Below are 27,500 nucleotides of genomic sequence, written 5' to 3'. Positions count from 1 at the left end.
GTGTGTGTGTGTGTGTGTGTGTGTGTGTGTTTGTGTGTGTGTGTGTGTGTGTCCATGACAGGAAAGTAGTACCGTGCTCTACCATGACTTAGAAGAGTTTAGACACTTTATTATTGAACCAGTGAGACTCCAGTGGACGAGAGGGCATAATACGGATGATCAGAGATGTACATATTATTTGACTGTATTTACAGAGTGAAAGTCAAGTGTTTTCACATTATACACAAATTATTCTACAAATAAATCAACAGTTTTGTAAATAACATAACATTAAATAAATTCAATCACCTTCCTATGGGTTTTTACAGCTAAATATGCATAATAATGACGACCGTTCTCTGCTCTGCATAGAATTGATACATGTACTTTCAGTAACGGACAATTTGCGTGTGTTTTCTCCCTATAATACTGCTCTCACAATGCAGACGTATGCAGGCTGTAAATAGACGAAACAAGAACAAGAACTAAAGTCTTTGGCAAATGTGGTAAAAAAATACATTCACTTGAAAGTTAAACGATGTAAGGTAATGTTTAATCACGTTTTTTTTCCCCCATTCTTCCAGCCAGGTCGGTGTTACCGGTGTGCTTTTCAAGACAAACCAACTGGATAAGTCACATGACGTCTTATACGACAAAACGAAAAACAAACAAATATAGGAAGTTGAAACCTTGACTAAAAAAAAAAACAACAACAACCTGCATGTGATTAAAGGCATTTAACTGAAATCTTTGCCTTTTGCTTTTTAGTTGAAACTTATGTTTCATTATGTGACGAAGGCCACATCAGAATGAAATGACTATACTAACGATACTATTTCTGCGTATCAAATGGAACCCTATTCCCTACGTAGTGCACTACTTCTGGTCAAAAGTAGTGCACTATCAAGGGAATCGGGTGCCATGCAGGATGCAAGTAATACCCATTAAACTTGACTATTAATGATTGAATTAGTTAGTCAAATAAAAATAGTTTCATTTAATTTTTAATTAAATTTAAATTGAGCAAATGTTATGCTAATATCTTAATGCCAAAGACTTAGGTTCAAACTTAAAACGTTAGCTAGCTAACGTGTATGTGTGGATAGTAAGCGTACTACGTAAGGTAGAGAGAGACAAACTGGGGGAATTGCAGTGGTGTTACCAAAGCGACCTCCGGACATAATGCTACCGGGAAGTCAAGGAAACGGTCAACAGAAAGCAGCGACGTCTGAAGTGCCTCTCCGGACCGAAAAAGGTCACGATGAAGTCGTGATGATGTCGCGATGATGTCATGGTTCTACGTTTCTTCTTCCTTTCTTCAACGTAATAATATATTGTAAAACAAGACAAATAGGCATCCAGGTCAAACGCCTGCATAATAGCGCTCCCAGTGTGTCAAACCTCCAGGTTCAAACGCCTGCATAATAGCGCTCCCAGTGTGTCAAACCTCCAGGTCAAACGCCTGCATAATAGCGCTCCCAGTGTGTCAAGCCTCCAGGTCAAACGCCTGCATAATAGCGCTCCCAGTGTGTCAAACCTCCAGGTTCAAACGCCTGCATAATAGCGCTCCCAGTGTGTCAAACCTCCAGGTCAAAGCCTGCATAATAGCGCTCCCAGTGTGTCAAACCTCCAGGTTCAAACGCCTGCATAATAGCGCTCCCAGTGTGTCAAGCCTCCAGGTCAAACGCCTGCATAATAGCGCTCCCAGTGTGTCAAGCCTCCAGGTCAAAGCCTGCATAATAGCGCTCCCAGTGTGTCAAACCTCCAGGTCAAACGCCTGCATAATAGCGCTCCCAGTGTGTCAAACCTCCAGGTTCAAACACCTGCATAATAGCGCTCCCAGTGTGTCAAACCTCCAGGTTCAAACACCTGCATAAAAGCGCTCCCAGTGTGTCAAACCTCCAGGTTCAAACGCCTGCATAATAGCGCTCCCAGTGTGTCAAACCTCCAGGTTCAAACGCCTGCATAATAGCGCTCCCAGTGTGTCAAAACTGAAAAAATAGTGCAAAATTAAAAACAAATACAAAATAGATTCTGCCTGATTATTTCTAGTATCCTGACAAATAAAAATGACAACAACAAAAAGTCAAGCATATTATTTGCAATTCATTAAGATGTCAATAACAATTATAAAAACAAAATAAAAAAATCTTTAAGAATATATTTACTAGGGTTTTTTTTATTATTTTTTAAAACTTGTAAATTAGAAGACCACGGTATGTCACAATGTCCTTCTCATTTATCAATTCAGCGTTTTCTCGTTTTCTTTTCATTTTCCCTCCGTCTGATTGTGTATCACAGAGAACACCGCCTTATAATCTGCTCCTGGCATCATCATCATCAAAAAAAAAAAAGCAACTGATTCATTTCATCATGCTTGAACGTTTGGTTGGTTACAAAAATGACTGTACGTTTGTTTGTAATAGAGGGGTGGAACCAGGCTGCGGCAGCCTTAGTCGCATCGACGCCAACGTCTTTAGCTTTTGATCTCATTGCACTGCCCGTAGAGTAGAAGGTTCAGACCGATGCAGAAGGAAGGGGAACAACAGCCTGCTACTATACTGTACTGGACACTCAGCTCAGGACGGGTTCCTCCGTCAGCCGACAGATCAGTCAAGTAAATGTCACGTTTTGATCCACGAAGGAGGAAAAAACAAACGGAGGACCATTACAAAAAAGGAAAAGATACAAATTCCTCCTTTTCATTTTCAAAACTTGTAGTTTTTTTTGTTTATTTATTTATTTTTGTTTTACCTCAGTAACCTCAGTAGTATCACGTGTATATATAGTCTTTCAACGTCTCTAGTGGTAATGTACAGTCACGCAGATCAGAACGAAGAATTTTACATTTTTCACTACTTTGAAGGTCTCCAAATTCATGGTTGATGGGAAGTTGTCTGCATGGTATCCCGAACGATCAGGTATTTTTCTGTTGTGTGTAGTAGTGTGGTATCCAGGAGGACCGTTCTTCTGTTGTATGTAGTAGTGTGGTATCCAGGAGGACCCTTCTTCTTCTGTTGTGTGTAGTAGTGTGGTATCCAGGAGGACCCTTCTTCTGTTGTATGTAGTAGTGTGGTATCCAGCAGGACCGTTCTTCTTCTGTTGTGTGTAGTAGTGTGGTATCCAGGAGGACCGTTCTTCTTCTGTTGTGTGTAGTAGTGTGGTATCCAGCAGGACCGTTCTTCTTCTGTTGTGTGTAGTAGTGTGGTATGCAGCAGGACCGTTCTTCTTCTGTTGTGTGTAGTAGTGTGGTATCCAGGAGGACCCTTCTTCTTCTGTTGTGTGTAGTAGTGTGGTATCCAGGAGGACCGTTCTTCTTCTGTTGTGTGTAGTAGTGTGATATACAGGAAATGGAGCTGCCTGTTAGCTGTCTTAACGGTATCACCTCATGCCCTCTGTTCACACCGGGGCAACATGGACGCTGCCGAAGCCATGGTTGTAGTCATGGTGTAGGTGGTGGTGGTGGTGGTTGATTTGGTTTCCATGGTAACTAGTGGCGGTCATATGCCGTGGCAGCAGTAGGTGGTCCGGAACCTCTGGATGTGGCACTATAATAATAAGGGGAACCTGGAAGGTTAACAGAAGAAATGGACCGTTGGAAACGACATCCACCATAACCCACAAAACACTGTAATTATGTCTCCTGTTGTCTTCTCAATAACTCCTATTCTAACGGTTGTATCCGCTAGCTGTTGTAAATTCATTATAACGGCCAAGTCTAATACAATAAAACAATGTTGCAATGCATTTAAAAAATAAATAATTTAAGGAATATGTTAAAAAATATATATAATAACACTGTAGTGGTTGTGATAGGCTGTAAGACTCCAGTCAGTCATACTCACTTAGTAATGCTGGGTTGCTGAACCGCCATGCCTCGTTGTAGGTCGTGTACTGTGGATGACTGTAAGGGTTTCCTGTAAACTCACTCCCTGTAAAACAAACAAAACAATTAGCATTTCTAAAGTCCCATTCCATTATCTGGTGAAACTCTTTCACTTGCTAGCCATTTCCCGTCATACAGTGCCTTGCGAAAGTATTCGGCCCCCTTGAACTTTGCGACCTTATGCCACATTTCAGGCTTCAAACATAAAGATATAAAACTGTATTTTTTTGTGAAGAATCAACAACAAGTGAGACACAATCATGAAGTGGAACGACATTTATTGGATATTTCAAACTTTTTTAACAAATCAAAAACTGAAAAATTGGGCGTGCAAAATTATTCAGCCCCCTTAAGTTAATACTTTGTAGCGCCACCTTTTGCTGCGATTACAGCTGTAAGTCGCTTGGGGTATGTCTCTATCAGTTTTGCACATCGAGAGACTGACATTTTTTCCCATTCCTCCTTGCAAAACAGCTCGAGCTCAGTGAGGTTGGATGGAGAGCATTTGTGAACAGCAGTTTTCAGTTCTTTCCACAGATTCTCGATTGGATTCAGGTCTGAACTTTGACTTGGCCATTCTAACACCTGGATATGTTTATTTTTGAACCATTCCATTGTAGATTTTGCTTTATGTTTTGGATCATTGTCTTGTTGGAAGACAAATCTCCGTCCCAGTCTCAGGTCTTTTGCAGACTCCATCAGGTTTTCTTCCAGAATGGTCCTGTATTTGGCTCCTTCAATCTTCCCATCAATTTTAACCATCTTCCCTGTCCCTGCTGAAGAAAAGCAGGCCCAAACCATGATGCTGCCACCACCATGTTTGACAGTGGGGATGGTGTGTTCAGGGTGATGAGCTGTGTTGCTTTTACGCCAAACATAACGTTTTGCATTGTTGCCAAAAAGTTCAATTTTGGTTGCATCTGACCAGAGCACCTTCTTCCACATGTTTGGTGTGTCTCCCAGGTGGCTTGTGGCAAACTTTAAACAACACTTTTTATGGATATCTTTAAGAAATGGCTTTCTTCTTGCCACTCTTCCATAAAGGCCAGATTTGTGCAATATACGACTGATTGTTGTCCTATGGACAGAGTCTCCCACCTCAGCTGTAGATCTCTGCAGTTCATCCAGAGTGATCATGGGCCTCTTGGCTGCATCTCTGATCAGTCTTCTCCTTATATGAGCTGAAAGTTTAGAGGGACGGCCAGGTCTTGGTAGATTTGCAGTGGTCTGATACTCCTTCCATTTCAATATTATCGCTTGCACAGTGCTCCTTGGGATGTTTAAAGCTTGGGAAATCTTTTTGTATCCAAATCCGGCTTTAAACTTCTTCACAACAGTATCTCGGACCTGCCTGGTGTGTTCCTTGTTCTTAATGATGCTCTCTGCGCTTTTGACGGACCTCTGAGACTATCACAGTGCAGGTGCATTTATACGGAGACTTGATTACACACAGGTGGATTGTATTTATCATCATTAGTCATTTAGGTCAACATTGGATCATTCAGAGATCCTCACTGAACTTCTGGAGAGAGTTTGCTGCACTGAAAGTAAAGGGGCTGAATAATTTTGCACGCCCAATTTTTCAGTTTTTGATTTGTTAAAAAAGTTTGAAATATCCAATAAATGTCGTTCCACTTCATGATTGTGTCCCACTTGTTGTTGATTCTTCACAAAAAATACAGTTTTATATCTTTATGTTTGAAGCCTGAAATGTGGCAAAAGGTCGCAAAGTTCAAGGGGGCCGAATACTTTCGCAAGGCACTGTATATAACATATGGGGGTAAGTTAATAGTCATTTATGTGAGACTAGTCAACCAAGTTATTTAGTTCTTATTATTTCTCTCCATTTCATTTTAATGATGCAAGACTGAAAGATCTGATGAAAAATCTGACAGTTGTGGTCTTCCACACCCACTGTCATAGTATTACTGTCCTGTCACTCTTAACACCCACTGTCATAGTATCTACTGTCCTGTACATCATAACACCTGCTGTCATAGTATCTACTGTCCTGTACATCATAACACCTGCTGTCATAGTATCTACTGTCCTGTACCTCATAACACCTGCTGTCATAGTATCTACTGTCCTGTACCTCACCTGCTGTCATAGTATCTACTGTCCTGTACCTCATAACACCTGCTGTCATAGTATCTACTGTCCTGTACCTCATAACACCTGCTGTCATAGTATCTACTGTCCCGTACCTCACCTGCTGTCATAGTATCTACTGTCCTGTACCTCTTAACACCTGCTGTCATAGTATCTACTGTCCTGTACCTCATAACACCTGCTCTCATAGTATCTACTGTCCTGTACCTCTTAACACCTGCTGTCATAGTATCTACTGTCCTGTACCTCATAACACCTGCTGTCATAGTATCTACTGTCCTGTACCTCACCTGCTGTCATAGTATCTACTGTCCTGTACCTCACCTGCTGTCATAGTATCTACTGTCCTGTACCTCACCTGCTGTCATAGTATCTACTGTCCTGTACCTCTTAACACCTGCTGTCATAGTATCTACTGTCCTGTACCTCATAACACCTGCTGTCATAGTATCTACTGTCCTGTACCTCATAACACCTGCTGTCATAGTATCTACTGTCCTGTACCTCTTAACACCTGCTGTCATAGTATCTACTGTCCTGTACCTCATAACACCTGCTGTCATAGTATCTACTGTCCTGTACCTCTTAACACCTGCTGTCATAGTATCTACTGTCCTGTACCTCACCTGCTGTCATAGTATCTACTGTTCTGTACCTCACCTGCTGTCATAGTATCTACTGTCCTGTATCTCATAACACCTGCTGTCATAGTATCTACTGTCCTGTACCTCTTAACACCTGCTGTCATAGTATCTACTGTCCTGTACATCATAACACCTGCTGTCATAGTATCTACTGTCCTGTACCTCACCTGCTGTCATAGTATCTACTGTCCTGTACCTCTTAACACCTGCTGTCATAGTATCTACTGTCCTGTACCTCATAACACCTGCTGTCATAGTATCTACTGTCCTGTACCTCTTAACACCTGCTGTCATAGTATCTACTGTCCTGTACCTCACCTGCTGTCATAGTATCTACTGTCCTGTACCTCTTAACACCTGCTGTCATAGTATCTACTGTCCTGTATCTCATAACACCTGCTGTCATAGTATCTACTGTCCTGTACCTCTTAACACCTGCTGTCATAGTATCTACTGTCCTGTACATCATAACACCTGCTGTCATAGTATCTACTGTCCTGTACCTCACCTGCTGTCATAGTATCTACTGTCCTGTACCTCTTAACACCTGCTGTCATAGTATCTACTGTCCTGTACCTCACCTGCTGTCATAGTATCTACTGTCCTGTACCTCTTAACACCTGCTGTCATAGTATCTACTGTCCTGTACCTCTTAACACCTGCTGTCATAGTATCTACTGTCCTGTACCTCTTAACACCTGCTGTCATAGTATCTACTGTCCTGTACCTCACCTGCTGTCATAGTATCTACTGTCCTGTACCTCTTAACACCTGCTGTCATAGTATCTACTGTCCTGTACCTCACCTGCTGTCATAGTATCTACTGTCCTGTACCTCATAACACCTGCTGTCATAGTATCTACTGTCCTGTACCTCACCTGCTGTCATAGTATCTACTGTCCTGTACCTCACCTGCTGTCATAGTATCTACTGTCCTGTACCGCATAACACCCACTGTCATAGTATCTACTGTCCTGTACCTCTTAACACCTGCTGTCATAGTATCTACTGTCCTGTACCTCACCTGCTGTCATAGTATCTACTGTCCTGTACCTCACCTGCTGTCATAGTATCTACTGTCCTGTACCTCATAACACCCACTGTCATAGTATCTACTGTCCTGTACCTCTTAACACCTGCTGTCATAGTATCTACTGTCCCGTACCTCTTAACACCTGCTGTCATAGTATCTACTGTCCCGTACCTCACCTGCTGTCATAGTATCTACTGTCCTGTACCTATTAACACCTGCTGTCATAATATCTACTGTCCTGTACCTCTTAACACCTGCTGTCATAGTATCTACTGTCCTGTACCTCTTAACACCTGCTGTCATAGTATCTACTGTCCCGTACCTCTTAACACCTGCTGTCATAGTATCTACTGTCCTGTACCTCATAACACCTGCTGTCATAGTATCTACTGTCCTGTACCTCTTAACACCTGCTGTCATAGTATCTACTGTCCTGTACCTCACCTGCTGTCATAGTATCTACTGTCCTGTACCTCTTAACACCTGCTGTCATAGTATCTACTGTCCTGTACCTCTTAACACCTGCTGTCATAGTATCTACTGTCCTGTACCTCTTAACACCTGCTGTCATAGTATCTACTGTCCTGTACCTCTTAACACCTGCTGTCATAGTATCTACTGTCCCGTACCTCTTAACACCTGCTGTCATAGTATCTACTGTCCCGTACCTCTTAACACCTGCTGTCATAGTATCTACTGTCCTGTACCATAGTATCTACTGTCCTGTACCTCATCTATATTCCACATCATACAACTCTGAAGTATTTGAAATAAACACTGTGATTTTAACACATTTGCTAGCATCCTTTCTGATGGCATTATAAACTCTTGTTATAGACTTCCTCCGAGGAAAGGCAACCCTTTTCTATAGATCTGAACCCCCAGGTCTAGCTGTTTTGTGCCACAGAAGTTCAGTGCAGGCAGGAAGTAACTTAGACCATGCCAGTGAGCAATGCTGTTGGTCCAACACGTTTTATTCTTTTATGAGACAATAAAAGGCTGAGATTTTAACAGTGTTTGGGGCCTGTCACTAAATCTTAGTGTCTGCGGGTCAGATAAATGAAGGGTTTAAAGGCGAGCCACCAAGCACCATGTTACTGCTGGTGGCTCGAGACGGATGAGAACGACTGTGTGATAAAAAAATATATATATTTGATAAGACGTGGTGACAAAAAAACACATTGTGTTCTCCATCTCCAACCAGATGAACTGACTGTCATGGAAATAATAGAGAGCACGTTACATTACAGTCACTTTACACTGTTGAAGTACTCATGTAATTACAGTGACTACACTGTGGAAGTACTCATGTAATTACAGTGACTACACTGTTGAAGTACTCATGTAATCACAGTGACTACACTGTTGAAGTACTCATGTAATTACAGTGACTACACTGTGGAAGTACTCATGTAATCACAGTGACTTTACACTGTGGAAGTACTCATGTAATCACAGTGACTTTACACTGTGGAAGTACTCATGTAATTACAGTCACTTTACACTGTTGAAGTACTCATGTAATCACAGTGACTTTACACTGTTGAAGTACTCATGTAATCACAGTGACTTTACACTGTTGAAGTACTCATGTAATTACAGTGACTTTACACTGTGGAAGTACTCATGTAATTACAGTGACTTTACACTGTGGAAGTACTCATGTAATCACAGTGACTTTACACTGTGGAAGTACTCATGTAATCACAGTCACTTTACACTGTTGAAGTACTCATGTAATCACAGTGACTTTACACTGTTGAAGTACTCATGTAATCACAGTCACTTTACACTGTTGAAGTACTCATGTAATCACAGTGACTTTACACTGTGGAAGTACTCATGTAATTACAGTGACTTTACACTGTGGAAGTACTCATGTAATTACAGTGACTTTACACTGTGGAAGTACTCATGTAATCACAGTGACTTTACACTGTGGAAGTACTCATGTAATCACAGTCACTTTACACTGTTGAAGTACTCATGTAATCACAGTGACTTTACACTGTTGAAGTACTCATGTAATCACAGTGACTTTACACTGTTGAAGTACTCATGTAATTACAGTGACTTTACACTGTGGAAGTACTCATGTAATTACAGTGACTACACTGTGGAAGTACTCATGTAATCACAGTGACTTTACACTGTTGAAGTACTCATGTAATCACAGTGACTTTACACTGTTGAAGTACTCATGTAATTACAGTGACTTTACACTGTGGAAGTACTCATGTAATTACAGTGACTTTACACTGTGGAAGTACTCATGTAATTACAGTGACTACACTGTTGAAGTACTCATGTAATCACAGTGACTTTACACTGTTGAAGTACTCATGTAATCACAGTGACTTTACACTGTTGAAGTACTCATGTAATTACAGTGACTTTACACTGTGGAAGTACTCATGTAATCACAGTGACTTTACACTGTTGAAGTACTCATGTAATCACAGTGACTTTACACTGTTGAAGTACTCATGTAATCACAGTGACTTTACACTGTGGAAGTACTCATGTAATCACAGTCACTTTACACTGTGGAAGTACTCATGTAATCACAGTGACTTTACACTGTTGAAGTACTCATGTAATCACAGTGACTTTACACTGTTGAAGTACTCATGTAATCACAGTGACTTTACACTGTGGAAGTACTCGTGTAATCACAGTGACTTTACACTGTGGAAGTACTCATGTAATCACAGTGACTTTACACTGTGGAAGTACTCATGTAATCACAGTGACTTTACACTGTGGAAGTACTCATGTAATCACAGTGACTTTACACTGTTGAAGTACTCATGTAATCACAGTGACTTTACACTGTGGAAGTACTCATGTAATCACAGTGACTTTACACTGTTGAAGTACTCATGTAATCACAGTCACTTTACACTGTGAAAGTACTCATGTAATTACAGTCACTTTACACTGTGAAAGTACTCATGTAATCACAGTGACTTTACACTGTTAAAGTACTCATGTAATTACAGTCACTTTACACTGTGGAAGTACTCATGTAATCACAGTGACTACACTGTGGAAGTACTCATGTAATCACAGTGACTACACTGTGGAAGTACTCATGTAAATACAGTGACTACACTGTGGAAGTACTCATGTAATCACAGTCACTTTAACTGTGGAAGTACTCATGTAATTACAGTGACTACACTGTTGAAGTACTCATGTAATTACCAGTACAAAGAGTTACAATGTACATATCACAAACAAACACAAATCCAATATTTTAACCATGTGACTGCGCAACGTCAAAACCCCATGTGTATTAACCAGACAAAGAGCACATCTCTTTGTGTTTAATTCATACTTCACAGTAGCAGTTACACTGCCTTCACAGGGTATTCACACCCCTGGACTTTCTCCACATGTTGTTGTGTTACAAAGAGTCATTCAAATGGATTGAATTGTCTTCTTTTTGTTGGTCAATTATCTACATACTGTAACGTCAAAGTAGAAGAAAGATTCTAACATTTGTATAAAATAAAATACCCCCCCCCCCACTAATTTACATAAGTATTCACACACCTGAGTCAATTCGTGTTAGAATCACCTTTGGCAGTGATTTCAGAGTCTTTCTGGATAAGTTTCTAAGAGCTTTCCACACCTGGATTGTACAATATTTGCCCATTATTATTATTTGTTGAATTCTTCAAGCTCTGTCAAGTTGGTTGTTTAGTATTGCTGTATTTAATAACTGTATCATGCTCAAAAGGATATTCACTGTCAACCAATAGGTGCCGTTCTTTGCAAACCAATGGAGAAAAAAACCTCCCTGGTCTTTGTGGTTGAGGGACCAGAGGGTACAGAAGTGGGGTGGTCATTTAAAAATAATGTTAAACACCACTATTGGATACAGAGTCCATGCAATTTATTATGAGACTCGTTAAGCTCATTTTTACTCCTGAACTTATTTAGGATCTCCATAACAAAGGGGTTGAACACTTATTGACTCGCAACATTTCAGCTTTTCATTTTTAATTCATTTGTAAACATTTAAACATAATTGCCCTTTGACATTATGAGGTACTGTGTGTATCAGTGACACTGAATCCATTTTAAATTCAGGCTGCAAAACACCTCAAAATGTGGAAAAAGTCAAGGAGTGTGAATACTTTGTGAAGGTTCTGTGTGTGTTGTTGATACTCTATGCTGAAACTGAAATTAAAATCACCAGTGTGCATTACATCCAGTGGACAAAACAGTGATCGCACGGATGGACGCGGGAGAGCGGGGGGAGAGCGGGTCTGAATCCTGAAGCCATTTGAGCATGCTGTAATCGGTTAATGATTTTCTAACACAGCTGTGCACTCGATTGGATTTCCTTTCCGCATGGGTTGATCAGCTCAAAGACAAATGGCGGTGCTGTGCTGCCTGTGCTGGGTTGGGGTATAGGTGCACAGGGAGGGGGGATACCAGGAAACAACCAGTGAATCAGTGCTGTAACCAGAATGCATCCTGTCCCATCCCGTCTCGCCCCAGTGTCTGGTTGGTGTGTTCGTTCTGGCAGTGAAACACTAGCCCTGGCACAGCCTGACCCTCCTTAGAGAGATAGTGATTTAAATATTGACTGGCCTCCCATGCCTCTGTGTTGTGACCCTTCACTGTTTGTTGTGAACCTGAACTGCAGGTTAAGTAGAGGAGGAAAGGGAGGTGCTCTGACCACTGAGGAGGCCGAGTGGATGACTGGGAGGGAGACGGAGGAGAGGAGATCGCTAGCTGTTTATCGACGGCTCCTGGGAATGCCTCATGCACTGTATACACCACAGAGAGATAATGAGTTAAGATACTGGAGTGGAACCGAGAGGACATGTCTTTTAACCATGTCTCTCTCTGTCTCCGTCCTTTAACCATGTCTCTGTCTGTCTCTCAGTTATCCAGCAGGACTAGTTTCTTGATAGCCTACATGTAACCATGTGTGCTGTATGTCCACTCTACAGGTCATTGCTTTATTTGAGAAACAGTTAATACAATCTTGAAATGAAAATAACATATTAAACTAAAATGTAATATCTACAAAAAAAGTAGACTCACCAGGAACCATTCCGGCCAGTGTTGAGGTGGGGTAGCTGCCTTGGCCGGTGGGGGGAACGTGAGGGGGATAACCCGGTAGGGTTGTGTTGGCCATGTCTCGACCTGGAGAGAGAGAGAGAGAGAGAGAGAGAGAGAGAGAACAAACACAATCAATAGATGGTCCTCCAAGACAAAATACTAAACCACCCCTTAGAAACAGGACCAAACCATACCTCTTAGAGGTTAGAAACAGGAATAAACCACCCCTTAGAAACAGGACCAAACCACCCCTTAGAGGTTAGAAACAGGACCAAACCACCCCTTAGAAACAGGACCAAACCACCCCTCTTAGAGGTTAGAAACAGGACAAAACCACCCCTTAGAAACAGGACCAAACCATACCTCTTAGAGGTTAGAAACAGGACCAAACCACCCCTTAGAAACAGGACCAAACCATACCTCTTAGAGGTTAGAAACAGGACCAAACCACCCCTTAGAAACAGGACTAAACCACCCCTTAGAAACAGGACCAAACCATACCTCTTAGAGGTTAGAAACAGGACTAAACCATACCTCTTAGAAACAGGACCAAACCATACCTCTTAGAGGTTAGAAACAGGACTAAACCATACCTCTTAGAGGTTAGAAACAGGACTAAACCACCCCTTAGAAACAGGACCAAACCATACCTCTTAGGGGTTAGAAACAGGACTAAACCATACCTCTTAGGGGTTAGAAACAGGACTAAACCACCCCTCTTAGAGGTTAGAAACAGGATTAAACCACCCCTTAGAAACAGGACCAAACCATACATCTTAGGGGTTAGAAACAGGACTAAACCATACCTCTTAGAGGTTAGAAACAGGACTAAACCACCCCTTAGAAACAGGACCAAACCATACCTCTTAGGGGTTAGAAACAGGACTAAACCATACCTCTTAGGGGTTAGAAACAGGACTAAACCACCCCTCTTAGAGGTTAGAAACAGGACTAAACCACCCCTTTATGGAGGTTAGAAACAGGACTAAACCACCCCATTATGGAGGTTAGAAACAGGACCAAACCACCCCTTAGAAACAGGACTAAACCACCCCTTAGAAACAGGACCAAACCATACCTCTTAGGGGTTAGAAACAGGACTAAACCATACCTCTTAGAGGTTAGAAACAGGACTAAACCACTCCTTTATGGAGGTTAGAAACAGGACTAAACCACCCCTTTATGGAGGTTAGAAACGGGACCATGGCTGTGTTCCAAATGGCAGCCTATTCCATACATAATGAACTACTTTTTACCAGGGCCCATTGGGCATATAGGGTCCATAGGGCTCTGCTCAAAAGTAGTGCACTATGTAGGGAATAGGCTGCCATTTGGGACGCACATTTCTAATCACACGATCTCCCTAGAACAGAAAAGAGTCATTGTAAATCACTGTAAAACCATGAAACATGTGACACGTTTATAACCTAAATGTCTGTGTATAAAGCTTAAACATTAGATGTTTAGATTAGCCATTAAGGGTTCCCATCTTAAACACAAGTATTAAGAACGCAATATTAAACATGATAGTCAGCTTTCTCCAGTCAGTTTCCAACCAGGCAAACACCTATCTCCTAGGTGTTCAGATTTTAAATCATTTTCCATTGTCCTGTTCAGAGTGCATTTAGTCATTAGAAATTGATGTGACTTTCCATGTCTATAATTCAGATCAGTGTTAGGAATGAATGTCTGTTACGTTACCTACATTTCAGAACAACTGAACAGTCAAGACATATTTTCAATCACGTGGTGTTGTTGTTACTCAACCGTGTTGAGTTCATTTTCACTAAATCTCTCAGAGTTAACTCTCTCAGCAGGGGGACACACACACTCATTATCATATTTCCCAGCATGCTTTGTTGATCTTTAGAACAGTTTGCTTTAATATCTGTTTTTCCTCATGCACATTGATTGAATAAATTATATTAAGATAACTCAAATTGTTCTAAAATAATTCAATCGGTAAGGGGTTGGATTTATTCCACCCGTTACTGAGATGGTTGTTCAAGTTTAGATGGTTTAGGTCAGGGCGCCTTCATTTAGATTCAGCTGACAGCCCAAATTTTTGTTGGAGCGGCTGGTCAGGGGTCCGGAACATAATTACAAGTAATTTGTAGACTTCAAATTGACTGCAAGAAGCCCAAACCAACTTAATATTTGACTAAAATGTAATAATTTCAAACCTTGTGTGTATATGATCACATATACAATTATATGTTAATTATGAATAGGAATCCTTTGGAACAGATTTCCAAAAATAAAATAAATAGTGAAATCACCAGTTGGGATAGCCCTGGTTTAGGTCGTCTTGTTTGTTAAGTCCTTCACCATAGCAACCATTCTGACTGAAATATTCTAATTCTTGGATATCCTCCCTCTGGCTGGATTCTGATAGGAACAACTAATCACTTCACGAACCAGCATATTGTGACTTGCAGGTCTGATGTGGCCCGTGAGCCAGGATTTTCAAACCACAATGTTGAGGACAACTAGGCCATAACTAAAGACCGTATGACATATATTATATGAGGTCATTAAGGGTTAATTTTTAATTGAAACACATTCGCTTAGTCAGTCATCTGGTGCAGGCTTCAGTAGTAGAAGTTATTGAAGGTAACAATCATATCTCTGTCACTAACAAACACAGTGATTGGTTGTTATCTCTCACATTCATTCGAAAAAGCATGCTGGGAAATATTCAAATATGGCATTACACCCTACAGTGTTAAAACAACACCCCCCAGTGTTTAGTGTACAAAACCTAATGACTTGTACTGAGTAAACTTGTTCATGTGTTTAACAAGTAGTAGAGCAAATAAGCACTGGTCTTTACAATCTAAACACTGTGACTAGTTTTCACTGAAATTCAAAGTGCCTTGATGTGTTTCAAAAAGTGTTACAGAAAGCTGTTCAGATCCTAAACACTTGGTTTTACAGCGCAGGTATAATGACCTCCATACTATGGCCTACATCCTAATGACCAGAGAATACATATACTGTAGTCTACACCCTAGTGACCAGAGAATAAATACACTGTAGTCTATAGTGACCAGAGAATAAATATACTGTAGTCTATAGTGACCAGAGAATAAATATACTGTAGTCTATAGTGACCAGAGAATAAATATACTGTAGTCTATAGTGACCAGAGAATAAATATACTGTAGTCTATAGTGACCAGAGAATAAATATACAGTAGTCTATAGTGACCAGAGAATAAATATACTGTAGTCTATAGTGACCAGAGAATAAATATATTGTAGTCTATAGTGACCAGAGAATAAATATACTGTAGTCTATAGTGACCAGAGAATAAATACACTGTAGTCTATAGTGACCAGAGAATAAATACACTGTAGTCTATAGTGACCAGAGAATAAATATACTGTAGTCTATAGTGACCAGAGAATAAATATACTGTAGTCTATAGTGACCAGAGAATAAATATACTGTAGTCTATAGTGACCAGAGAATAAATATACTGTAGTCTATAGTGACCAGAGAATAAATATACTGTAGTCTATAGTGACCAGAGAATAAATATACTGTAGTCTATAGTGACCAGAGAATAAATATACTGTAGTCTATAGTGACCAGAGAATAAATATACTGTAGTCTATAGTGACCAGAGAATAAATATACTGTAGTCTATAATGACCAGAGAATAAATATACTGTAGTCTATAGTGACCAGAGAATAAATACACTGTAGTCTATAGTGACCAGAGAATAAATACACTGTAGTCTATAGTGACCAGAGAATAAATATACTGTAGTCTATAGTGACCAGAGAATAAATATACTGTAGTCTATAGTGACCAGAGAATAAATATACTGTAGTCTATAGTGACCAGAGAATAAATATACTGTAGTCTATAGTGACCAGAGAATAAATATACTGTAGTCTATAGTGACCAGAGAATAAATATACTGTAGTCTATAGTGACCAGAGAATAAATATACTGTAGTCTATAGTGACCAGAGAATAAATATACTGTAGTCTACACCCTAGTGACCAGAGCATAAATATACTGTAGTCTACACCCTAGTGACCAGAGAATAAATATACTGTAGTCTATAGTGACCAGATAATAAATATACTGTAGTCTATAGTGACCAGAGAATAAATATACTGTAGTCTATAGTGACCAGAGAATAAATATACTGTAGTCTATAGTGACCAGAGAATAAATATACTGTAGTCTATAGTGACCAGAGAATAAATATACTGTAGTCTATAGTGACCAGAGAATAAATATACTGTAGTCTATAATGACCAGAGAATAAATATACTGTAGTCTATAGTGACCAGAGAATAAATATACTGTAGTCTATAGTGACCAGAGAATAAATATACTGTAGTCTATAGTGACCAGAGAATAAATATACTATAGTCTATAGTGACCAGAGAATAAATATACTGTAGTCTATAGTGACCAGAGAATAAATATACTGTAGTCTATAGTGACCAGATAATAAATATACTGTAGTCTATAGTGACCAGAGAATAAATATACTGTAGTCTATAGTGACCAGAGAATAAATATACTGTAGTCTATAGTGACCAGAGAATAAATATACTGTAGTCTATAGTGACCAGAGAATAAATATACTGTAGTCTATAGTGACCAGAGAATAAATATACTGTAGTCTATAGTGACCAGAGAATAAATATACTGTAGTCTATAGTGACCAGAGAATAAATATACTGTAGTCTATAGTGACCAGAGAATAAATATACTGTAGTCTATAGTGACCAGAGAATAAATATACTGTAGTCTATAGTGACCAGAGAATAAATATACTGTAGTCTATAGTGACCAGAGAATAAATATACTGTAGTCTATAGTGACCAGAGAATAAATATACTGTAGTCTATAGTGACCAGAGAATAAATATACTGTAGTCTATAGTGACCAGAGAATAAATATACTATAGTCTACACCCTAGTGACCAGAGAATAAATATACTGTAGTCTACACCCTAGTGACCAGAGAATAAATATACTGTAGTCTATAGTGACCACAGAATAAATACACTGTAGTCTATAGTGACCAGAGAATAAATATACTGTAGTCTATAGTGACCAGAGAATAAATATACTGTAGTCTATAGTGACCAGAGAATAAATATACTGTAGTCTATAGTGACCAGAGAATAAATATACTGTAGTCTATAGTGACCAGAGAATAAATATACTGTAGTCTATAGTGACCAGAGAATAAATATACTGTAGTCTATAGTGACCAGAGAATAAATATACTGTAGTCTATAGTGACCAGAGAATAAATATACTGTAGTCTATAGTGACCAGAGAATAAATATACTGTAGTCTATAGTGACCAGAGAATAAATATACTGTAGTCTATAGTGACCAGAGAATAAATATACTGTAGTCTATAGTGACCAGAGAATAAATATACTGTAGTCTATAGTGACCAGAGAATAAATATACTGTAGTCTATAGTGACCAGAGAATAAATATACTGTAGTCTATAGTGACCAGAGAATAAATATACTGTAGTCTATAGTGACCAGAGAATAAATATACTGTAGTCTATAGTGACCAGAGAATAAATATACTGTAGTCTATAGTGACCAGAGAATAAATATACTGTAGTCTATAGTGACCAGAGAATAAATATACTGTAGTCTATAGTGACCAGAGAATAAATATACTGTAGTCTATAGTGACCAGAGAATAAATAAACATTTACGATTTCAATTTACAACAAAAAAACCTACGTCTTTGTCTTTTGAGCTTCTAGTCATGAAATCTATGCAACCAACTCAATCACTTTTTATAGCTACCTCCTGGGCCATATACAGCGTTCCTCACTGAGTTCCCTGAATTCCTATCGGACCTTGTAGTCATAGCAGATAATATTCTACATTTTGGTGGCTTTAATATTCACATGGAAAAATCCACAGACCCACTCCAAAAGACTTTCAGAGTCATCATCAGTGGGTTTTGTCCAACATGTCTCCGGTTCTACTCACTGCCACAGTCATACTCTGGACCTAGTTTTGTCCCAAGGAATAAGTGTTGTGGATCTTAATGTTTTTTCTCATATTCCTGGACTATCGGACCACCATTTTATTACGTGTGCAATCGTAACAAATAATCTGCTCAGACCCCAACCAAGGAGCATTAAAAGTCGTGATATAATTTCTCAGACAACCGAAAGATTCCTAGATGCCCTTCCAGACTCCCTCTGCCTACCCAAGGACGTCAGAGGACAAAAAATGAGTTAACCACCTAACTGAGAAACTCAATTTAACCTTTCGCAATACCCTAGATGCAGTCGCACCCCTAAAAACTAAAAACATTTGTCATAAGAAACTAGCTCCCTGGTACACAGAAAATACCCGAGCTCTGAAGCAAGCCTCCAGAAAATTGGAATGTAAACGGCGCCACACCAAACTGGAAGTCTTCCGACTAGCTTGGAAAGACAGTACCGTGCAGTACCGAAGAGCCCTTACTGCTGCTCAATCATCCTATTTTTCCAACTTAATTGAGGAAAATAAGAACAATACAACATTATTTGTGATACAGTCACAAAGCTAACTAAAAAGCAGCATTCCCCAAGAGAGGATGCCTTTCACCTCAGCAGTAATAAATTCATAAACTTCTTTGAGGAAAAGATCATGATCATTAGAAAGCAAATTACGGACTCCTTTTTAAATCTGCGGATTCCTCCACAGCTCAGTTGTCCTGAGTCTGCACAACTCTGCCAGGACCTAGGATCAAGGGAGACACTCAAGTGTTTTAGTACTGTATGTCTTGACACAATGATGAAAATAATCATGGCCTCTAAACTTTCAAGCTGCATACTGGACCCTATTCCAACTAAACTACTGAAAGAGCTGCTTCCTGTGCTTGGCCCTCCTATGTTGAACATAATAAACGTCTCTCCATCCACCGGATGTGTACCAAGCTCACTAAAAGTGGCAGTAATAAAGCCTCTCTTGAAAAAGCCAAACCTTGACCCAGAAAATATAAAAAACTATCGGCCTATATCGAATCTCCCATTCCTCTTGAAAATTTTTGAAAAAGATGTTGCGCAGCAACTCACTGCCTTCCTGAAGACAAACAATGTATACGAAACGCTTCAGTCTGGTTTTAGACTTCATCATAGCACTGAGACTGCACTTTTGAAGGTGGTAAATTACCTTTTAATGGCATCAGACCGAGGCTCTGCATCTGTCCTCGTGCTCCTAGACCTTAGTGCTGCTTTTGATACCATCGATCACCACATTCTTTTAGAGAGATTGGAAACCCAAATTGGTCTACGCGGACAAGTTCTGGCCTGGTTTAGATCTTATCTGTCAGAAAGAAACCCATTTGTCTCTGTGGATGGTTTGTCCTCTGACAAATCAACTGTACATTTCGGTGTTCCTCAAGGTTCCGTTTTAGGACCACGGTTGTTTTAACTATATATTTTACCTCTTGGGGATGGCATTCGAAAACATTGTTAACTTTCACTGCTATGCGGATGACACACAGCTGTACATTTCGATGAAACACGGTGAAGCCCCAAAATGGCACTCGCTGGAAGCCTGCGTTTCAGACAAAAGGAAGTGAATGGCTGCAAACTTTCTACTTTTAAACTCGGACTAAACAGAGATGCTTGTTCTAGGTCCCAAGAAACAAAGAGATCTTCTGTTGAATCTGACAATTAATCTTGATGGGTATACAGTCGTCTCAAATAAAACTGTGAAGGACCTCGGCATTACTCTGGACTCTGATCTCTCTTTTGACGAACATATCAAGACTGTTTCAAGGACGTTTTTTTCCATCTATGTAACATTGCAAAAATCAGAAACTTTCTGTCCAAAAATGATGCAGAAAAATGAATCAATTATTTTGTCACTTCTAGGTTAGACTACTGCAATGCTCTACTTTCCGGCTACCCGGATAAAGCACTAAATAAACTTCAGTTAGTGCTAAATACAGCTGCTAGAATCCTGACTAGAACCCAATAAATTTGTTCACTCTTTCTCCAGTGCTAGCCTCCCTACACTGGCTTCCTGTTAAGGCAAGGGCTGATTTCAAGGTTTTACTGCTAACCTACAAAGCATTACATGAGCTTGCTCCTACCTATCTTTCTGATTTGGTCCTGCCGTACATACCTACACGTACGCTACGGTCACAAGACGCAGGCCTCCTAATTGTCCCTAGAATTTCTAAGCAAACAGCTGGAGGCAGGGCTTTCTCCTATAGAGCTCCATTTTTATGGAATGGTCTGCCTACCCATGTGAGAGACACAGACTCGGTCTCAACCTTTAAGTCTTTATTTAAGACTCATCTCTTCAGTAGGTCCTATGATTGAGTGTAGTCTGGCCCAGGAGTGTGAAGGTGAATGGAAAGGCACTGGAGCAACGAACCACCCTTGCTGTCTCTGCCTGGCCGGTTCCCCTCTCTCCACTGGGACGCTCTGCCTCTAACCCTATTACAGGGGCTGAGTCACTGGCTTACTGGTGCTCTTTCATGCTGTTCCTAGGAGGGGTGCGTCACTTGAGTGGGTTGAGTCACTGACGTGGTCTTCCTGTCTGGGTTGGCGCTCCCCCCTTGGGTTGTGCCGCATCTTTGTGGGCTATACTCGGCCTTGTCTCAGGATGGTAAGTTGGTGGTTGAAGATATGCCTCTAGTGGTGTGGGGGCTGTGCTTCGGCAAAGTGGATTGGGTAATATCCTGCCTGTTTAGCCCTGTCAAGAGGGGTATAATCGGATGGGGCCACAGTGTCTCCTGACCCCTCCTGTCTCAGCCTCCAGTATTTATGCTGCAGTTGTTTATGTGTCAGGGGGTTAGGGTCAGTCTGTGTGTCGGGGGGCTAGGGTCAGAGTTTTTCTCCTGTCTTATCCGGTGTCCTGTGTGAATTTAAGTATGCACTCTCTAATTCTCTCTTTCTCTCTTTCTTTCTTTCTTTCTCTCTCTCGAAGGACCTGAGCCCTAGGACCATGCCTCAGGACTACCTGGCATGATGACTCCTTGCTGTCGTCAATCCACCTGGACGTGCTGCTGCTCCAGTTTGAACTGTTCTGCCTGCGGCTATGGAACCCTGACCTGTTCACCGGACGTGCTACCTGTCCCAGACCTGCTGGAGCAGTAGAGATACTCTCAATGATCGGCTATGAAAAGCCAACTGACATTTACTCCTGAGGTGCTGACCTGTTGCACCCTCAACAACTTCTGTGATTATTATTATTTGACCATGCTGGTCATTTGAACATCTTGGCCATGTTCAGTTATAATCTCCACCCGGCACAGCCAGAAGAGGATTGGCCACCCCTCATAGCCTGGTTCCTCTCTAGATTTCTTCCTAGGTTTTGGCCTTTTTAGGGAGTTTTTCCTAGCCACCTGCATTGTTTGCTGTTTTGGGTTCATGGCTGGGTTTCTGTACAGCACTTTGAGATATCAGCTGATGTAAGATGGGCTGTATAAATACATTTGATTTGATATAGTGACCAGAGAATAAATATACTGTAGTCTATTGTGACCAGAGAATAAATACACTGTAGTCTATAGTGACCAGAGAATAAATATACTATAGTCTACACCCTAGTGACCAGAGAATAAATATACTGTAGTCTACACCCTAGTGACCAGAGAATAAATATACTGTAGTCTATAGTGACCACAGAATAAATACACTGTAGTCTATAGTGACCAGAGAATAAATATACTGTAGTCTATAGTGACCAGAGAATAAATATACTGTAGTCTATAGTGACCAGAGAATAAATATACTGTAGTCTATAGTGACCAGAGAATAAATATACTGTAGTCTATAGTGACCAGAGAATAAATATACTGTAGTCTATAGTGACCAGAGAATAAATATACTGTAGTCTATAGTGACCAGAGAATAAATATACTGTAGTCTATAGTGACCAGAGAATAAATACACTGTAGTCTATAGTGACCAGAGAATAAATATACTGTAGTCTATAGTGACCAGATAATAAATATACTGTAGTCTATTGTGACCAGAGAATAAATATACTGTAGTCTATAGTGACCAGAGAATAAATATACTGTAGTCTATAGTGACCAGATAATAAATATACTGTAGTCTATAGTGACCAGAGAATAAATATACTGTAGTCTATAGTGACCAGAGAATAAATATACAGTAGTCTTTTGTCACTTCAAATAGAGATGTTGTACTAAGCATAAAGTACTTTTAACATTAAGGTAGTTATAATTTTCAGTTAACAGACATTTGCAGACTGATAATGTGTCCCAGGAATCACAAAGCCAGTCAACAGAATCATCATCACACACTGTCAACACAACCAACCGTCACTCCTCTTCTGTCTTCGTCTCCCGCTAATACTACGTCGGAAGCCAAAAGACCAAGTGCCTCATGGGACAGAAACCACATCAAAGAATCAAGCAGTAGAAGTACGTAGAAGACTGAAGAGGAAAACTCTGTTCATTACTGCATTCAAACTAGTCTAAACATAGCACGCTTTACTGAACCCCAGAACCCTGTCCACCTCCTCTCCTCCTCTCCCTCGAACACACACACACACACACACACACACACACACACACACACACACACACACACACACACCACACACACACACACACACACACACACACACACACACACACACACACACACACACACACACACACACACACACACACACACACACACACACACACACAGTCGTGAAACAGCAGAGCCGCCACTGCGACTGTATTTCTAAAGCCAAAGCCAGTTTGTCTGTCCGTACAGTATTGGCCCCTTGAACAGAGCTAGTAGCCAGCGTCACTACGGACCCCGCGTTAGTTATTCAGCCCTGCTCCGTATTCAAGCCTGTAATTAGACATGACAGCTGGGTTTCCTACCCTGTCCTACCCCTGCAGCCAGGCTGTTTGAGCTGCAGGCACGTAGTTCCCGAGCGCTACGGACTCTCCCCCCCCCCCCACACCCCCCCCCCCCGGCCCAGCGAAGGCCAGCCAAAGGGACGGAGAGGGAAAAAGGAAAGAGAGGAGGGAGGCCCCTGCAATATTGTTTAGCCATGAGGGACACTGTGATTCACTGGGGTTAAATCACGTCTCAATGGAGCTTTAATGAGCGACCCCAGTAGCCATAACACACCATAACACCCCATAATAACCCATGATACCACAGGACACACCATAACACACCATAACACCCCATAACACCCCATAACACACCATAACACCCCATAATACCCCATAATACCACAGGACAGTTTTATGAAGGCATCTTTTGACTACGCATACGTCTGGTTTTCAATTGCTGTTGTTTATTTCAGTTAATAACGGCAGTGCAGCTGATACGAGGTGCAGAAAGGGCCAAGATAATACAAGTGTTTCTGACACGGTCGCCTCTCTCCTCAACCGACCATAACGATCAACTGCATGCAATTAATGGAGGAAACAAATGTGGATCAGCCTAAAGTATACAGCAGGTGATCAAATAACTGTAAACTACTGTAGGCTAGTTTCAAATCAAATCAAATCAAATCAAATTTATTTGGGATTTTTATTTTTATTTTTCAAATCAAATCAAATCAAATGTATTTATATAGCCCTTCTTACATCAGCTGATATCTCAAAGTGCTGTACAGAAACCCAGCCTAAAACCCCAAACATTAAGCAATGCTGGTGTAGAAGCACGGTGGCTAGGGAAAAAAACTCCCTAGAAAGGCCAAAAGAAACCTAGAGAGGAACCAGGCTACGTGGGGTGGCCAGTCCTCTTCTGGCTGTGCCGGGTGGAGATTATAAACCTAGAGAGGAACCAGGCTATGTGGGGTGGCCAGTCCTCTTCTGGCTGTGCCGGGTGGAGATTATAAACCTAGAGAGGAACCAGGCTATGTGGGGTGGCCAGTCCTCTTCTGGCTGTGCCGGGTGGAGATTATAACAGAACATGGCCAAGATGTTCAAATGTTCATAAATGACCAGCATGGTCCAATAATAATAATAACTGGTCTGTAACATTCAGCCTTTAACATGCACATGGTTATTGATATGTGAAATAGTTTTTCAAGGGAAGGTTTTCTTTTAGTGCAGTGATGTCATTCATGTGAATGGCAGACCATTCATGAGTAATAAGAATTAGTTAGTTATACAGACCATTCATGAGTAATAAGAATTAGTTAGTTACAGACCAGTGTGTAATAAGAATTAGTTAGTTACAGACCAGTGTGTAATAAGAATTAGTTAGTTACAGACCAGTGTGTAATAAGAATTAGTTAGTTACAGACCAGTGTGTAATAAGAATTAGTTAGTTACAGACCAGTGTGTAATAAGAATTAGTTAGTTACAGACCAGTGTGTAATAAGAATTAGTTAGTTACAGACCAGTGTGTAATAAGAATTAGTTAGTTACAGACCAGTGTGTAATAAGAATTAGTTAGTTATACAGACCAGTGTGTAATAAGAATTTGTTAGTTATACAGACCAGTGTGTAATAAGAATTAGTTAGTTATACAGACCAGTATGTAATAAGAATTAGTTAGTTATACAGACCAGTGTGTAATAAGAATTAGTTAGTTACAGACCAGTATGTAATAAGAATTAGTTAGTTATACAGACCAGTATGTAATAAGAATTAGTTTGTTACAGACCAGTATGTAATAAGAATTAGTTTGTTACAGACCAGTATGTAACAAGAATTAGTTAGTTACAGACCAGTGTGTAATAAGAATTAGTTAGCTACAGACCAGTGTGTAATAAGAAGTCAAAGAGAACTGTTGGAGTAGGTGGGGTGTCCTACACAGAGAGGGTGGTGTGTGTGTTTGTATGTGTGTGTGTGTGTGTGTGTGTGTGTGTGTGTGTGTGTGTGTGTGTGTGTGTGTGTGTGTGTGTGTGTGTGTGTGTGTGTGTGTGTGTGTGTGTGCGTGTGTGTGTGTGCGCGTGTGTGTGTGTGTTGAGAGCGGGTTGTATAGGGGTAAAGGCTAGAGGGGCAGTATTCATGGATAAGAGCACATACACAGGGGGTGGACAGACACAGAGCACATTGTGTGTAGGACTAAGCACGGCACAATAGCTGAAGGGCCCTTGGTTTCATTAACGTCTTGAGGGCCCCGTGCTTCACAGTCTCAAGAGTATGGTTCAGTTTACCTCGTTGAGTTGACCTCATGGAGTCATCTGGATAGGGGACAACTAACTACAGCTTCAGGAGTCAGCTCTCCAAGAGACAATGGGCTTTTCACTCCTGAACACACCATTATGATTAATGGGTGTATTGATTGATTTATTGATTTGTTGATCGATTGATAATTCCAAAGAATGTGGGGACTTTGTGGAATATTGCTAAATGTATGCGTGGTAAAGATTTGGTACAAACCAATGCAAATATATTCCCTTGTTATACATGAGCAAGACTGTAACTGTAATCAAGCTTGTAAACTTCATTACATGATTTGACTTTTACGCTGTACACACAATAATGTACAACAATAATTGTATTTATTTCACCTTTATTTAACCAGGTAAACTAGTTCAGAACAAGTTCTCATTTACAACTGCGACCTGGCCAAGATAATGCAAAGCAGTGCGACACAAAAATGTAGATTACAGTGGGTTCTAAATTATAATTTGGTTACTGAATGTAGATTACAGTGGACTCTCATAATTTGGTTACTGAATGTAGATTACAGTGGGTTCTAAATTATAATTTGGCTACTGAATGTTAATTACAGTGAGTTCTAACTGACAATTCAGTTACTGAATGTAGATTACAGTGGGTTCTAACTGATAATTTGGTTACTGAATGTAGATTACAGTGGGTTCTAACTGATAATTTGGTTACTGAATGTAGATTACAGTGGGTTCTAACTGATAATTTGGTTACTGAATGTAGATTACAGTGGGTTCTAACTGATAATTTGGTTACTGAATGTAGATTACAGTGGGTTCTAACTGATAATTTGGTTACTGAATGTAGATTACAGTGGGTTCTAATTGATAATTTGGTTACTGAATGCAGATTACAGTGGGTTCTAATTGATAATTTGGTTACTGAATGCAGATTACAGTGGGTTCTAACTGATAATTCGGTTACTGAATGTAGATTACAGTGGGTTCTAACTGATAATTTGGTTACTGAATGTAGATTACAGTGGGTTCTAACTGATAATTTGGTTACTGAATATAGATTACAGTGGGTTCTAACTGATAATTTGGTTACTGAATGCAGATTACAGTGGGTTCTAACTGATAATTCGGTTACTGAATGCAGATTACAGTGGGTTCTAATTGATAATTCGGTTACTGAATGCAGATTACAGTGGGTTCTAACTGATAATTCGGTTACTGAATGCAGATTACAGTGGGTTCTAACTGATAATTCGGTTACTGAATGTAGATTACAGTGGGTTCTAATTGATAATTCGGTTACTGAATGCAGATTACAGTGGGTTCTAACTGATAATTCGGTTACTGAATGCAGATTACAGTGGGTTCTAACTGATAATTCGGTTACTGAATGCAGATTACAGTGGGTTCTAACTGATAATTCGGTTACTGAATGCAGATTACAGTGGGTTCTAACTGATAATTCGGTTACTGAATGCAGATTACAGTGGGTTCTAACTGATAATTTGGTTACTGAATGCAGATTACAGTGGGTTCTAACTGATAATTCGGTTACTGAATGCAGATTACAGTGGGTTCTAACTGATAATTCGGTTACTGAATGCAGATTACAGTGGGTTCTAACTGATAATTCGGTTACTGAATGCAGATTACAGTGGGTTCTAACTGATAATTTGGTTACT

At 40.2% G+C, this 27,500-nt stretch overlaps 1 protein-coding gene across 4 annotated transcripts in view; it reads right to left on the bottom strand.

The window, feature by feature from the left end:
- Positions 1-2,903: 2,903 nt before the first annotated feature.
- LOC110510387 (paired box protein Pax-2a) overlaps positions 2,904-27,500 on the bottom strand; it is a 67,718-nt gene continuing 43,121 nt past the window's right edge. For 2 of the 4 annotated variants that reach the window (XM_090218007.1, XM_090218009.1), the window contains 3 exons: positions 12,719-12,820; positions 3,825-3,911; positions 2,904-3,527 (listed from right to left, as the gene is read on the bottom strand). In XM_090218007.1, the coding sequence (XP_090074133.1) occupies positions 3,379-3,527; positions 3,825-3,911; positions 12,719-12,820 (338 nt within the window). In that variant the 3' untranslated portion in view covers positions 2,904-3,378. Of the gene's footprint in view, positions 3,547-3,824; positions 3,912-12,718; positions 12,821-27,500 lie in introns of all 4 variants that reach the window. The other 2 variants (XM_090218010.1, XM_090218008.1) reach the window with 1 other exon arrangement.

Source organism: Oncorhynchus mykiss, chromosome 23, assembly GCF_057628025.1.
Source record: "Oncorhynchus mykiss isolate SJ-2025 chromosome 23, ASM5762802v1, whole genome shotgun sequence".
NCBI classification, from domain to species: domain Eukaryota; kingdom Metazoa; phylum Chordata; class Actinopteri; order Salmoniformes; family Salmonidae; genus Oncorhynchus; species Oncorhynchus mykiss.
The sequence above is the reverse complement of the archived record's forward strand: the minus strand, read 5'-3'. Positions and strand labels throughout refer to the sequence as shown.